Source organism: Aquarana catesbeiana, linkage group LG07 (assembly GCF_042186555.1).
Source record: "Aquarana catesbeiana isolate 2022-GZ linkage group LG07, ASM4218655v1, whole genome shotgun sequence".
In the NCBI taxonomy this organism is placed as follows: Eukaryota; Metazoa; Chordata; class Amphibia; order Anura; family Ranidae; genus Aquarana; species Aquarana catesbeiana.
The window spans coordinates 226,729,190-226,742,798 of record NC_133330.1 but is presented as its reverse complement, the minus strand read 5'-3'; the positions used below and the strand labels follow the sequence as shown (position 1 = coordinate 226,742,798).

The 13,609-nt window shown below is 40.9% G+C and overlaps 1 protein-coding gene across 6 annotated transcripts in view; it reads left to right on the top strand.

Annotated features, from left to right (window-relative positions):
* The window catches only part of DPYD (dihydropyrimidine dehydrogenase), a 2,813,802-nt gene that overhangs the window by 2,008,230 nt on the left and 791,963 nt on the right, over positions 1-13,609 (top strand). For all 6 annotated transcript variants that reach the window (XM_073593091.1, XM_073593089.1, XM_073593090.1 and 3 more), the window contains one exon: positions 8,772-8,855. In XM_073593091.1, coding sequence (XP_073449192.1) covers positions 8,772-8,855 — 84 coding nt within the window. The remainder of the gene's footprint in view (positions 1-8,771; positions 8,856-13,609) is intronic.

The window sequence follows — 13,609 nt, the reverse complement described above, 5'->3', positions numbered from 1 at the left end:
ACCAGAAGATGAAGGAAGATAGAAGAAAGAAGAAGCATTTAAATAAAGGAATTGTCAAAAACTGTCTCTTGTCATTTTTAACATTTTTGACACTTTTTTCGTGAAATGGTAGGGGTACTTATGTACCCCCTTACCATTTCACACAGGGGGGGAGCTGGGATCTGGGGGTCACCTTGTTAAAGGGGGCTTCCAGATTCCGATAAGCCCTCCGCCCGCAGACCCCCATAACCACCGGCCAGGGTTGTGGGGATGAGGCCCTTGTCCTCATCAACATGGGGACAAGGTGTTTTGGGGGGCTACCCCAAAGCACCCTCCCAATGTTGAGGGCATGTGGCCTGGTACGGTTCAGGAGGGAGGGGGGGCCGCACTCTCGTCCCCCCCTCTTTTCCTGCGGCCTGCCAGGTTGCGTGCTCGGATAAGGGTCTGGTATGGGTTTTTGGGGGGACCCCACGCCATTTTTTTTTTTTTTTGGCGCGGGGTTCCCCTTAAAATCCATACCAGACCTGAAGGGTCTGGTATGGAATTTAGGGGGAACCCCACGTCATTTTTTTTTTTTAAATTTTGGCCGGGGTTCCCCTTAATATCCATACCAGACCTGAAGGGCCTGGTATGGAATTTAGGAGGACTCCCACGTCATTTTTTTTTTTTAATTTTGGTTCGGGGTTCCCCTTTGGGGAATTCCCATGCCGTTTTTATCAATGAACTTCTATGTGTATTGTCGGCAATGCAATAGCCGCGAGTAGTTTTAAATGAGTTTTTTCCTTCAAAATGTCATTTTGCTGTCAGACTGTTCTAAACACAGGAAACATGCGCCCCTTTACAGGCATACTATAGACACCCCCCCAGCTACGAAATTTAAAGGGATATTACACTTTTATTGTTTGACTTTAAGCATTATTAAAATCACTGCTCCTGAAAAAACGGCCGTTTTTAAAACTTTTTATTGCATTGATCCATGTCCCCTGGGGCAGGACCCAGGTCCCCAAACACTTTTTATGACAATAACTTTCATATAAGCCTTTAAAATTAGCACTTTTGATTATTCATGTTCGTGTCCCATAGACTTTAACGGTGTTCGCATGTTCGAACGAACTTTTTTCCTGTTCGCATGTTCTGGTGCGAACCGAACAGGGGGGTGTTCGGCTCATCCCTAGTGCGTATGTATTTACCCCCTGTGTTATGAAGCCCATAAAAAGCTCTGGTGCAACCAATTACCTTCAGAAGTCACATAATTAGTGAAATGATGTCCACCTGTGTGCAGTCTAAGTGTCACATGATCTGTCATTACATATACACACCTTTTTGAAACGCCCCAGAGGCCACAACCCCTAAGCAAGAGGCACCACTAACCAAACACTGTCATGAAGACCAAGGAACTTTCCAAACAAGTAAGGGGCAATGTTGTTTGGAAGTACAAGTTAGGGTTAGGTTATAAAAAAATGTCCAAATCTTTGATGATCCCTAGGAGCACCATCAAATCTATCATAACCAAATGGAAAGAACATGGCACAACAGCAAACCTGCCAAGAGATGGCTGCACATCAAAACTCACGGACCGGGCAAGGAGGGCATTAATCAGAGAGGCAGCACAAAGACCTAAGGTAACCCTGGAGGAGCTGCAGAGTTCCACAGAAGAGACTGCAGTATCTGTTCATAGGATAACAATAAGCCATACACTCCATAGAGTTGGACTTTATGGCAGAGTGGCCAGATAAAAAAGCCATTACTTTCAGCAAAAAGCAAAATGGCACATTTTGAGTTTGCGAAAAGGCATGTGGGAGACTCCCAAAATATATGGAGGAAGGTGCTCTGGTCTGATGAGACTAAAATTGAACTTTTTGGCCATCAAAGAAAATGCTATGTCTGGCACAAACCCAACACATCACTTCACCCAAAGAACACCATCTCTACAGTGAAACATGGTGGTGGCAGCATCATGCTCTGAGGATGTTTTTCAGCAGTCGGGTCTGGGAAACTGGTCAGGGTTGAGGGAAAGCTGGATGGTGCTAAATACAGAGATATTCTTGAGCAAAACCTGTACTACTCTGTGATTTGAGGCTAGGATGGAGGTTTACCTTCCAGCAGGACAATGTCCCCAAGCACACTGCTAAAGCAACACTTGAGTGGTTTAAGGGGAAACATGTAAATGCGTTGGAATGGTCTAGTCAAAGCCCAAACCTCAATCCAATAGAAAATCTGTGGTCAGACTTAAAGATTCCTGTTCACAAGCGCAAACCATCCAACTTGAAAGAGCTGGAGCAGTTTTGCAAGGAGGAATGGACAAAAATTCCAGTGATAAGATGTGGCAAGCTCATAGAGACTTATACAAAGTGACTTGGAGCTGTGATAGCCACAAAAGGTGGCTCTACAAAGTATTAACTTCAGGGGGAGGCTAGTTATGCACATTGACTTTTTCTGTTATTTTTTCCTATTTGTTGTTTGCTTCACATTAAAAAAAATCTTTAAAGTTGTGGTCATGTTCTATAAATTAAATGATGCAAATCCTCAAACAATCCATGGTAATTCCAGCTTGTGAGGCAACAAAACACGAAAAATGCCAAGGGGGTGAATATTTTTGCAAGACACTTTATAAGCTGCTCAGAATACTTAATGTACAAGTTAATTAAAGGGATGCTAATATTAATATTAAGAGATATGTTAAACTATAACATCTTTTTATATGTAGTTTAGTAAATACATGTGCTTTTTGGTAAATTTTATTAAAGAAGAGTTCCTCTAAGCAACACTTGCATCTGATATAACATAAACACACAACATTTCAGAATCTTCCTCTATTTCCAAAAAAGCACTAACTTCTCTGAAAGCATTGTGTTGGTAAAACTTCTATTTCATAGGGCTAATTTAGAAATTTTAATGTTTAAAAGTGATGAGATTGGGTTCGCTCTGGACCCAGAAGTTAGCATTCATCGCTTGACCGATGAACTGCAGGTAGTAGATTCCCTTCTCCACAGCTGATGTAAACAAAGGAGCAATGATGCTTATGACATCATTGACCTAATTAGACACATGACCATATTAAACAAAAGAATTTAAAACCATCCAGCTCTCAGTTCAAGGAACCTCTCAAATTGACTATGGCACATAATGATTTCCTCAATGCAGCCCTCCTCAGACTGGGCAATTTTGAATACACTGTAAAAAACACACACAAGAAGGCACAAGCACCTAGTGCATTACCACCATAACTATTATAAACACAACAAAATCATACTCACAAACACAGATAAAATCAGGCTTATCAAAAACACAGCTCCAACAGGTGGGATGGGTTTCCTCTTCCAATGCCACACGGTGGAGAAGCTTAGTCATTTGGGGGAACAGGCCCCCCTTCCACAGCTCATTTGCCTGGGAATGACTACTAACATCTGGGTTCAGATCGAACCCAAGGTCATACCTTGGCTACTCTTGAACCTGTTGCATGTCCCTCTTTGACCACCAATCCTAAAATGCAAGTGCGATCTAAGGCACTGATGCCTCTGACTAGGAGATTTGGAGTGAGAATTAAGGACTTTATTTACTGTGCTGCTCACTGTTCTCTTTGCTTGAGGCTCTGACATGAGAAAGCAAAACCCGGCTTATTCCAAGATGCTAACCTCCACACAAAAACACAGAGCAGAACAAGGCAAGTTACCAATGGGGAACAGATCAGCTGCAGGAAGACTACAGGCAATACTAATAACTAGTCCTCTGCCTTCTGCTTGCTTTTTTATGGGCACAGCTTCCAGAGATCAGTTCTCCTTTAACAATGCACAAATTAAAATTAGACAATGTGGTTACTGTATATATTTTGTCTCAAAATTGATGCCGTTTCATTATTTATACTTCATTATATGTCAGCATCTATTTCCATTTGCATTGACTGTAGAAATTGCGTGTATACACAGCAAGGCTTCTTACTACTCACTTTTAAGTAGCGAAGTAGGACTAAAATAGGACCTCCTTATCCAATAATGATCTGTTCCTTAAACAAGCTCTGTCCTGAGAAAAACTCTTTTATGTGGAGTGAATCTCTTTGAGTTTAGTATCAAAATTGGATAACAAAAACTGAAGATGGCAGACAACAGAGATTCTTTCCTATCTCAGCTGCCTGCATGGACATAAACCCTGTTCAACAGAAGACAAAGCCCAAGATGATGCTTTGTGCTAAGTGAGATCATCTATCATTTTGTATGCAATACCCAGGCCAGCGTAGCAGGGAAATCATCCCTAAAGCATAAATATATATAGTTTTAATACCGATTGTTATATTATTGTATTTCTCTGGAAAAGGTATACATTTAATATTTATCTTTAGATTATTGTTACTTTTAAAAAGTTTTACCAAAACTTTAGTCAGGTTTAAAATGCATTCACAAAGAGCTGTTTGCATATACTTGCAGCACCCTGAGTCCTGTGGATGCTGAATTGTTCTGATGGGCAAAGCTTCCATGCACCATGATATTGTTAAAGCATGCCTGTTCCCTCCCTGCTTCCATATTAGCTGACTAGCAGAGCAAAATTTAAATGTTATTGTCTAGTAAAATAAAACACACATGTATTTCAATTGTATATTTATCTGTTGGCTTACAGTTCTAAATTAAATTATAATAGAAAAAAAAGCATGTAGGCAGATATTCTCTGTAGCCTCCCTGGCAGTACAATTATGTCAGATTTTTGCGTCTCAAAGCTGTACTTATTGTACTTATACAATTATTTTGCATAGAAATTTGGTGTTTTATATTGTAGGCCTATAATTCTTAGCAATAATACACTTAAATCTGTCCAAACAAGAGTCTAGTAGATATCCCGGGTATGATAAAGTTTGAAACACAAAATCATAAATTATAATATAATAAATAAATATAAATCATTATAAAAAATAATAATGTAATAATAAAATGAATTTCCCTACGATTCACTATCTCTCAATTCTGCAAGTGTTCTATTTTACTATTGCTGTTTTCTAGCTGGTCTAAAACCACTTTTGATGTAAAGGGACACTTTTTGGTTGCTATGGACAATCTCCAGTTTCCAGGCAGAAAGAACAGTATATATCATATAAAACTGCATGCAGGGCATTAGACAAAGCACTGGGGACAAAAGGGATGTGAAATAATTTCATACAGTAATGTAATCTGTAAGATTACACTGTACTGTATGTATTATGATTTTTAAATTTTTTTAATTTGCCGCCGGGCTCTGCCCTGTGTGTCGCTACGCTCGCAGGGAATGGAGCCCGGGACACAGAGGCATCGGGCGGAGGACAGAGCCCACGTACACAGTGGGGGGACATCGCAGGATCCTGGGGACAAGGTAAGTATACCGCACCGGGATCCTGCAATGCAATCCCGAGTGTGGCTCGGGGTTACCACTAATGGTACTGAAGTTTAACCCCAAGCCACACTTGAGAAAACTGCCAGGGAGGTTAACAAATTGATATAAAACTACAAGATGCTCTTATATGGTCTTTTTATATTTGAAGCGGAGCTCTGCCAAAAATTTTTTTTAAAAGTCAGCAGCTACAAATACTGCAGCTGCTGACTTTTAAAACATGGACACTTACCTGTCCAGGGCACCCGCAATGTCAGCACCCGAGGCCGAACTGTCTCTCAGTCCTCGGGTGCTGCCACCTCCATCTTCGGTAAGGGAATCAGGAAGTGAAGGCTTGCAACTTCACTTCCCGGTTCCCTACTGTGCATGTGCGAGTCACGCAGCGCAATACGGATGGTCCCTGCTTTCTTTGGGACCCATGTGTTTCCCAGCAGACAGCGGGGGGGAACAGGAAGTGGCATAAATAACCGCAGGTTCTGCGGCTATCTATGCCGGAAGTGGGTACAGATACCTGTAATATACAGGTATCTGCACCCCCCTCCCCCCTGAAAGGTGCCAACTGTGACACCAGAGGGGGGGGAGGAATCCGATGAGTGGAAGTTCTACTTTTGGGTGGAACTCCACTTTAAATAGTGCATAGTAGTTTTTATTTAAAGAGTACACATAGCCAAACTTTTTTGGATAATATAGGGAAGGGTTAGAACACATGTCAGTTAATGTTTTGCTGTCTATCATTGGTAAAATTTCCCTTCATTTCCTAACGACGCACAACAGGATATAAGTGGAAATGATCCAGCATGAAAGGAATTCCCCTATTAGACAGTTGTTCCAAAACAGGTATCACCATTGAAAAAGTTCCTCCTTTCTCTTATTCTGGGAACAAGTCTAAAATTTTGGATTTTCCTCTATTTTCCTATTTTCTTCCTACCTCCTTCATCGGTGACAATGATCACAAGTACTAATAGAAAAGGGAATCTCCCCCGCAAAAAGGTTTTGCCTAAACTTTAACATTCAAGTGTTTATCCAGACCAAAACTTTTCCTTTGTTTGGATAGTCTGGGGAAGGCTCAGAAACCATGTTGGGTTTTTACTGATATCCAGTGCTGTGTTGGAGAGATTTCCCCTTATTCCCTCACTTGGGGACAATGGTTTCACCAAACCGAAAGTAAGGATAAATCTCCAATAGTAACAAAGAAATAATTAAAAACAGTTTTAGTAGAGCAGAGGAAGGCTACAACCCCTTTCAGCTTTTTGTTTCTGCTGTGTCAATGCTGAAAAATGTCCCTCATTTCAAAGTAGATAAAACCATTGTCTAATGGAGCCCTGGATAGCAGTAAAACCTGACACTGGTTTTAACCCTTCCTCACTTTATTTAAAACTGAAAAAAATATTTTTTCCTACATGTACAGTGGGGACGGAAAGTATTCAGACCCCCTTAAATTTTTCACTCTTTGTTATATTGCAGCCATTTGCTAAAATCATTTTGGTTCATTTTTTTTCCTCAATGTACACACAGCACCCCATATTGACAGAAAAACACAGAATTGTTGACTACAAGGAGACTCAGAAAGTATGGATGTCATTCCATTGTAAACGAAAATCCGAGGGTATGGCTGAACAGCAGACAGACAGTAAAGTATTTGTTGTTCAACATTGAAGTAGTCTCGACATGTTGTGCGTGCATTCACGCTTCTTCAGGAGCATAGAAAACTGTGGCTGACAGAAATAGAAAAAGTAGTACAATTAATATAGAGCAATCTAACAACAGGGGTAAATTCATACATCATAACAGCCAGATAACCCCTGTGGTACCAAGCCCAAACAGCGCAAGATAGGCAGATTAGGCAAAAGGGGAAACAAGTGTGGCCACTATGGGGGCGTACGTAACATTGTAGCAATACGTAGAAGTAGGGAATAGCTAGTAACCTGGTTACAGTATGGAAAATGTTTACAATAGAATGACCAGAATTAACAGATCCAATAGTATTGACAATATATATGACTTTAACCATAATAAAAGGTACATATTTGTAACCAAGAGTATAGGTTATATGAGAGAGAAGTGATACTTACTATATGTTGAATTTAAAACCAGAAATAAGAGCAAAACCCCTACAAAGACGGTATAAGAGGTGCTGGATGATGGAGTAAACGTGTAGAATGTGATCCAGTATCAGCATTAGTTTAGTAATTGCCTATAAAGGAACATAGATACTTGGATGATAATAAATGATGGCGATAGCCACTATATTTAGTAAGGTAGGTAGACTGCAAAAAATTCACCGATTAGAAGGTAAACCCCAAAAAATGCTGTAACAAGCAGGGAAAGAGGGGAGAGGGTAGCACCAGGGGACCTATAGATGTTCATGTTGGAGGCAAGGAGTCCATTGTATAAATAGCCCGGCAGAGAACTAGTACATGCACATAAAAGGACTGGGTCCCACACTGATGGAGAAAGGGGGGGCGCCAGGAAGTGATATCAGTGGGGTAACCTATAGAATAAACAACATATCCAGATAAGATATGTTGTTTAGAATATGCATTCTCAATAAGACCAAGATAGAACTTTTTGGCCTTAATTCTAAGCGGTGTGTGTGAAGAAAACCTGGCACTGCTCATCACCTGTCCAATACAGTCACAACAGTGAAGCACGGTGGTGGCAGCATCATGCTGTGGGGGTGTTTTTCAGCTGCAGGGACAGGATGACTGGTTGCAATCGAGGGAAAGATGAATGTGGCCAAGTACAGGGATATCCTGAATGAAAACCTTCTCCAGAGTGCTCGGGACCTCAGCCTGGATGGAAGGTTTACCTTCCAACAAGACAATGACCCTAAGCACACAGCTAAAATAATGAAGGAGTGGCTTCACAACAACTCCGTGACTGTTCTTGAATGGCCCAGCCAGAGCCCTGACTTAAACCCAATTGAGCATCTCTGGAGAGACCTAAAAATGGCTGTCCACCAACATTTACCATCCAACCTGACAGAACTGGAGAGGATCTGCAAGGAGGAATGGCCGAGGATCCCCATATCCAGGTGTGAAAAACTTGTTGCATCTTTCCCAAAAAGACTCATGGCTGTATTAGATCAAAAGGGTGCTTCTACTAAATACTGAGCAAAGGGTCTGAATACTTAGGACCATGTGATATTTCAGTTTTTCTTTTTTAATAAATCTGCAAAAATGTCAACAATTCTGTGTTTTTCTGTCAATATGTGTGTACATTAATGAGGAAAAAAATGAACTTAAATGATTTTAGCAAATGGCTGCAATATAACAAAGATTGAAAAATGTAAGGGGGTCTGAATACGTTTGGTCGCCACTGTAAATATTGACACACATAAAACAAGAGCCTGGCATCTAAGCACTTACAGTTTATTTAATTTGCATGACCTTTCCTTATAACACTGAACCTCTAATTGTTTTCTATTCTCTCAATTTTAGTCTTCTGGAGCAGATGCCCTGGAATTAAACCTTTCTTGTCCCCATGGAATGGGGGAAAGAGGCATGGGTCTTGCTTGTGGACAGGTGAGAATGTTTCTTCAGCTTGATAAGAAATTTACTTGGAGAAAATATTGATGATTGGTTAGCACTGTCTGAAACAACATTGGATCTGTTCCAGTAATATCTGCAAACATTAGGTCCATGTCAGGGGTATAGTTATATGATTGTACAGTGGAAATATGTATATTCTACCATATGTACTGTATGTGCTACCGTGCGAATACACTTTGTATAGCAGCTTGCATTTGTGAAAAAAAAAAAAACTAAGAACCTTAAGGCGTCAGGTTTACAAGCACATGAACTGCAGTCATAAGAAAGGATGCTTTTAAGTGCTTTTAGGGAAAAATTGACCTTTTTATAGATGCTTTTATTATGTGCTGATGGTGGTATTGTCATGGATGTGCCAAATATTTTCCATGCAAATACACTGCATTCTAATTGACTTGCATAGAGGAATAAAAATAGACCAAATGCAGCAAATACAAAATTATTATATTTACTAAAAATCAAACAATCCATGGCAAAGCAACAATAGACATAAGCTGGCATTGCTGAATACCTGCCAATACAAATTCAAGCACTGCTGACTCTTCAAAAATGTTTCATAAAATTCCCCCCATTAGACCTATGGTGATCTATGCAATTACAATACTTTATAACATCTATGTAATTAGGGAGAGCCCCTCTGGGAGCTATCCTACCATTTGTACAATACTGCCAAGATGCCGTCCCACTTTGACATGCATTGTCTGTTTCTTACTCCCTGATTAATACACCACCTAAGGGCTATGTTCCCCCTTTCTTGCAGAAATGGAAATGGGAGTTGGGCAGGACCTTTATGCGTAAAGAGAGGGACCACATCCTCTTTTTTTGCTCAACACTCTTTTATATATATATATATATATATATATATATATATATATATATATATATATATATATATATATATATATATATGACAAGAAGATGGCTACAAATTACTGACACGCTGGTACAGGACACCCACCCTCCTAAACAATTGGGATTGCCAACAGGATGCTGGCACCCTTTTGTATGTTTTTTTTGGTTGTGTCCCAAGTTGCATCCCTTGTAGGAGTGACTGATCCATAAACGTACAGGCTTTTTCATAAAGTTTCATCAAGAGCTGTTTCTGCTACTTATTATTTTGCTCTACAGACGCAGATATAAGAGATCCCTCCTGATTCACTTGCTCAATGTGGCCAAGGTTTGCATCCCACAATTGTGGAGAAATACTGACCCGCTACTATAGGCCAATGGATCGCAGTGATAAATTAAATTAATGACATGACCCCTCATACCCTTAGACTCCTCATTTATCATATCTTTTTATTATAAATATGTCTTTTTGAGCACAGTGGAGTCTGATATCTCTTTGGTTTATGAGAGGATTTTGCAGATTTTTGTGAATGGCTGATCAGCGCTCAGCCCAACTCAATTTTATTCTGAGAATGGGACAGGAAGTCCTGTACCGCTGCTAAAGTTACATAAAGCTTATGCAGAGCTTATAACAGTGGCATGCACTAGAAGGGAAAACATTTTTTTGGAGCAGCTTGGTCCAAATGAACTATTTAAAGTTAAATGGAAGCTGGAGTTTGGCTATAAGGGGTGTATATAAAGAAAACAAAAATTCACAGGGCTGTTCATTATGCAGAATTACATGCACATGTCTGTGTAAATCAGGGTAGAATCAAATGTCACTAGGCTATTTTCTATCCAGGCTAAATCTTATTAATTAATAACAATTAATACAATAGAGTGACTCAGGAAAACATGCATTATGGCCACTAAATTAAGCTGATGATTATAGGAAATAAATGTATGTTTACAATGATTTTCAGCTCCATCCTAGTGCCCATAATGCAGTTTGCTGAAAACCTAACTTTTCCAGGATTGTGGCACCAAGAAAACACACTGGCAAAGTTGATTTTTCAATTAGTGATCAAATCCTATTTGTAAATTCATATCTTGTGTTCGCTATGCTGCTTACGGAGTGCAACTAAAGACGATAGCTCAGTGTAGCCTTAACAGAATTCTGCATCCTCTGCAAGATGCATAGCAAAACATATTTCTATTCTAATAGATCTTAATTAATTATCTCAATTCATTTGCTTTACCGTTCGAAAATACGTCAAAATCAAACTCTCTAGGCTTGCACTTTTTAAATATTTATCACTCACAAATGAAAGTAGCAAAACAGTGTTTATTTCTCATTCAGTACTGCAATTTGACTGTTTTTGATGGCATATGGTATTACAGAAAATAGTTTTTAAATCAACAAAGAAGAATTAGCTAAATTTGAAGTATTTATTTTTTTATTTGAGCTAATCATTGATTTCAGATCTCGTAGGGAAAATATTGTACCAAATGCTTGAGGTCACTGTGATTCTGTGCTAAATGCTGCTTTGAGCAAATTGTGTTTTGAATTCTCTAAAGCAGGATTCTTTTGGTTGTGTGTTTAAGCATATAATACTTTTTATACATATTTAATTATCGCAGAAATACTAGTAAGGATTCTGGCCTATGTACTACTGTATGCATATATGACATGGATAAACTACATAGTGGACCTTCTGTGTTATCTACAAGTAGGAGAGGGGACAATCCCTTAAAAGGTCAGTATTCAGAGAAAAAGGAATAGAGGCGCATAGGAAACACAGATTAGAACATAGGGGCCTAGAGCTAGGAAATAAACAGATTCCTCATGCTATGGGTGTTGGAATGAGTACAGCTGATTAGTATGGTTGAATAAAAAACTGGCCAGGGACTGGCCATGTAGGTGCTATGTCAACAAGCAGGTAAAATTTGGTTTACCTATACTTAATACTCCTGTAACAAAGAAGGCTGTAGCAAAGTAGAAGAGACTACATGGTAGAGCCACATGTAGAAGGACAGATTTTCTGTGAGAGTATGAGAATCCAATCCAGGCCCATTTTCCTGAATACTTTCCCTAGCGAAGATATCATCTTTTACAAAGAAAACATATAAAAACATAAACAGGGGAGCGTGGCTTGGACGGGACCCTGGATGGAGGCTTGAGAGAAGAGCTCCTGCACACAGAGAACGGAGAAAAGCTTTAAACAGGATCCATACGTCCTAAAAACATGGGCAAATCCACCAGAAGCTCATCAACACCCCGCACATTAAAAGATACTGGGACCCAGCTCAGCAATAATATCCTGGAGATCTTCCGGATCCTGCAGACAGGACAGCACATGGAGATGCAGGCCTCACAGGCCTCACAGGCCTCACCTCCGGCCTCAATTAACAGCGCAGCCAAATCGATGGCGGAGAACGACGGCACTACGGCTCCCAATCCAAGCCTGCTTGATCTCCAGAGGGATTTGCAGAGAGTAGCCCTAGATATCAAGCATACACTGACGGAGGCCATCTCGGATCTTAAATCAGACATCCAAACGATGAATCATCACCTTACTGAGGTGGAGGAAACTTCCCATATTCAGGCAGCAGCGATAAGGCAAGTGCAACAGACTTATGACTCACAGCTACCACACATATTTGAACTCCACAGACAAGTGGAAGATTTAGATAACAGGGGCCGCAGACATAACATTAGGGTGAGGGGGGTCCCCGAAGGAGTGGAACAGGCTACACTTCCACAAAAGGTCTGCGCAATTTTCAATGACTTACTCGATCATCCAGCAGATACCCCGATTGAGATGGAGCGACTGCATCGGACTCTGAGACCCCCTCCCTGTGACTCTGAACCCCCCAGAGACATTGTGTGCTGTATTGTTAACTTCCCTCTCAAAAAGGAGATACTCTGGAAGGCGAGAGACAGGGGCCGCATTTTGTTTAATGGCGCGGATATTAAGTTATTCCAAGATCTCACTCAGATAACTTTGCAGAACAGGCGCACTTTGCGCCCCCTGCTGGAAGCACTATGCACCCACAACATCCAATACAGGTGGAAGTTCCCATTCTGTCTCTCGGCTTCCTCTAGAGGCTGCACTGCACTCCTCTGGACCCCAGAGGACTGGCCTGCATTCTGAAAGCAACTTGACATCCCGCTGGTCGACTTACCTGATTAGTACTCCTTCTACTTTCCTGCAGAGCCCTGGAAGCCAGTATCGCATTCTTCATCACCAAAAGCTCAAAGGCAATGCTCCAGACGGCGGAGGCTGGACCCCACATCACCCAATGATCGCCATGCACGCAGGGACCAACCCTAACAAGCTCTGGGGTTTGCCGCCACCCCTCGTGGGGGTCACCAAGACGCTTAATACTGGCTCATGTCATTCTTCAGCTCAACAGTAGCCAAAGGGAGTTATCTTCTGTTTGTTCTGTTTGTTATATTAGTTTACAATCCTTTGCTTGTCTCCCTCTCCAACTCCACTGAATAAGCAGACTCGGGAAGGTTATCAATGCACCACACAGATCTCGGCCACATCGCCCTCCTGGAATCCGGATGACCCGAACTTCAGAATTCTCCAATACAGGTACTGTTATGGCTTACTTATTGATACTCCTTCAAGGACCCATCTGCAATACTTGACATGCTTTGTCCCCCACTGTCCTCTCAGGGGCGCATTGGAAACTTTGCCTACCACTCGTTTCTCCCCCAGAGACTATGCTTCATAAATATATATGGTAGTAATGCTCAGGAACACAGAATGCTTATGGGTTGTGTGATGTTGCCTGCACATAACAACAGCTTCGGACATCCATTAACTGTAACTTGGGGGGGTACCCGATCCCTAATAGTTAGGAGGATGTCTCTCCGCTCCTAAATTGCCTCC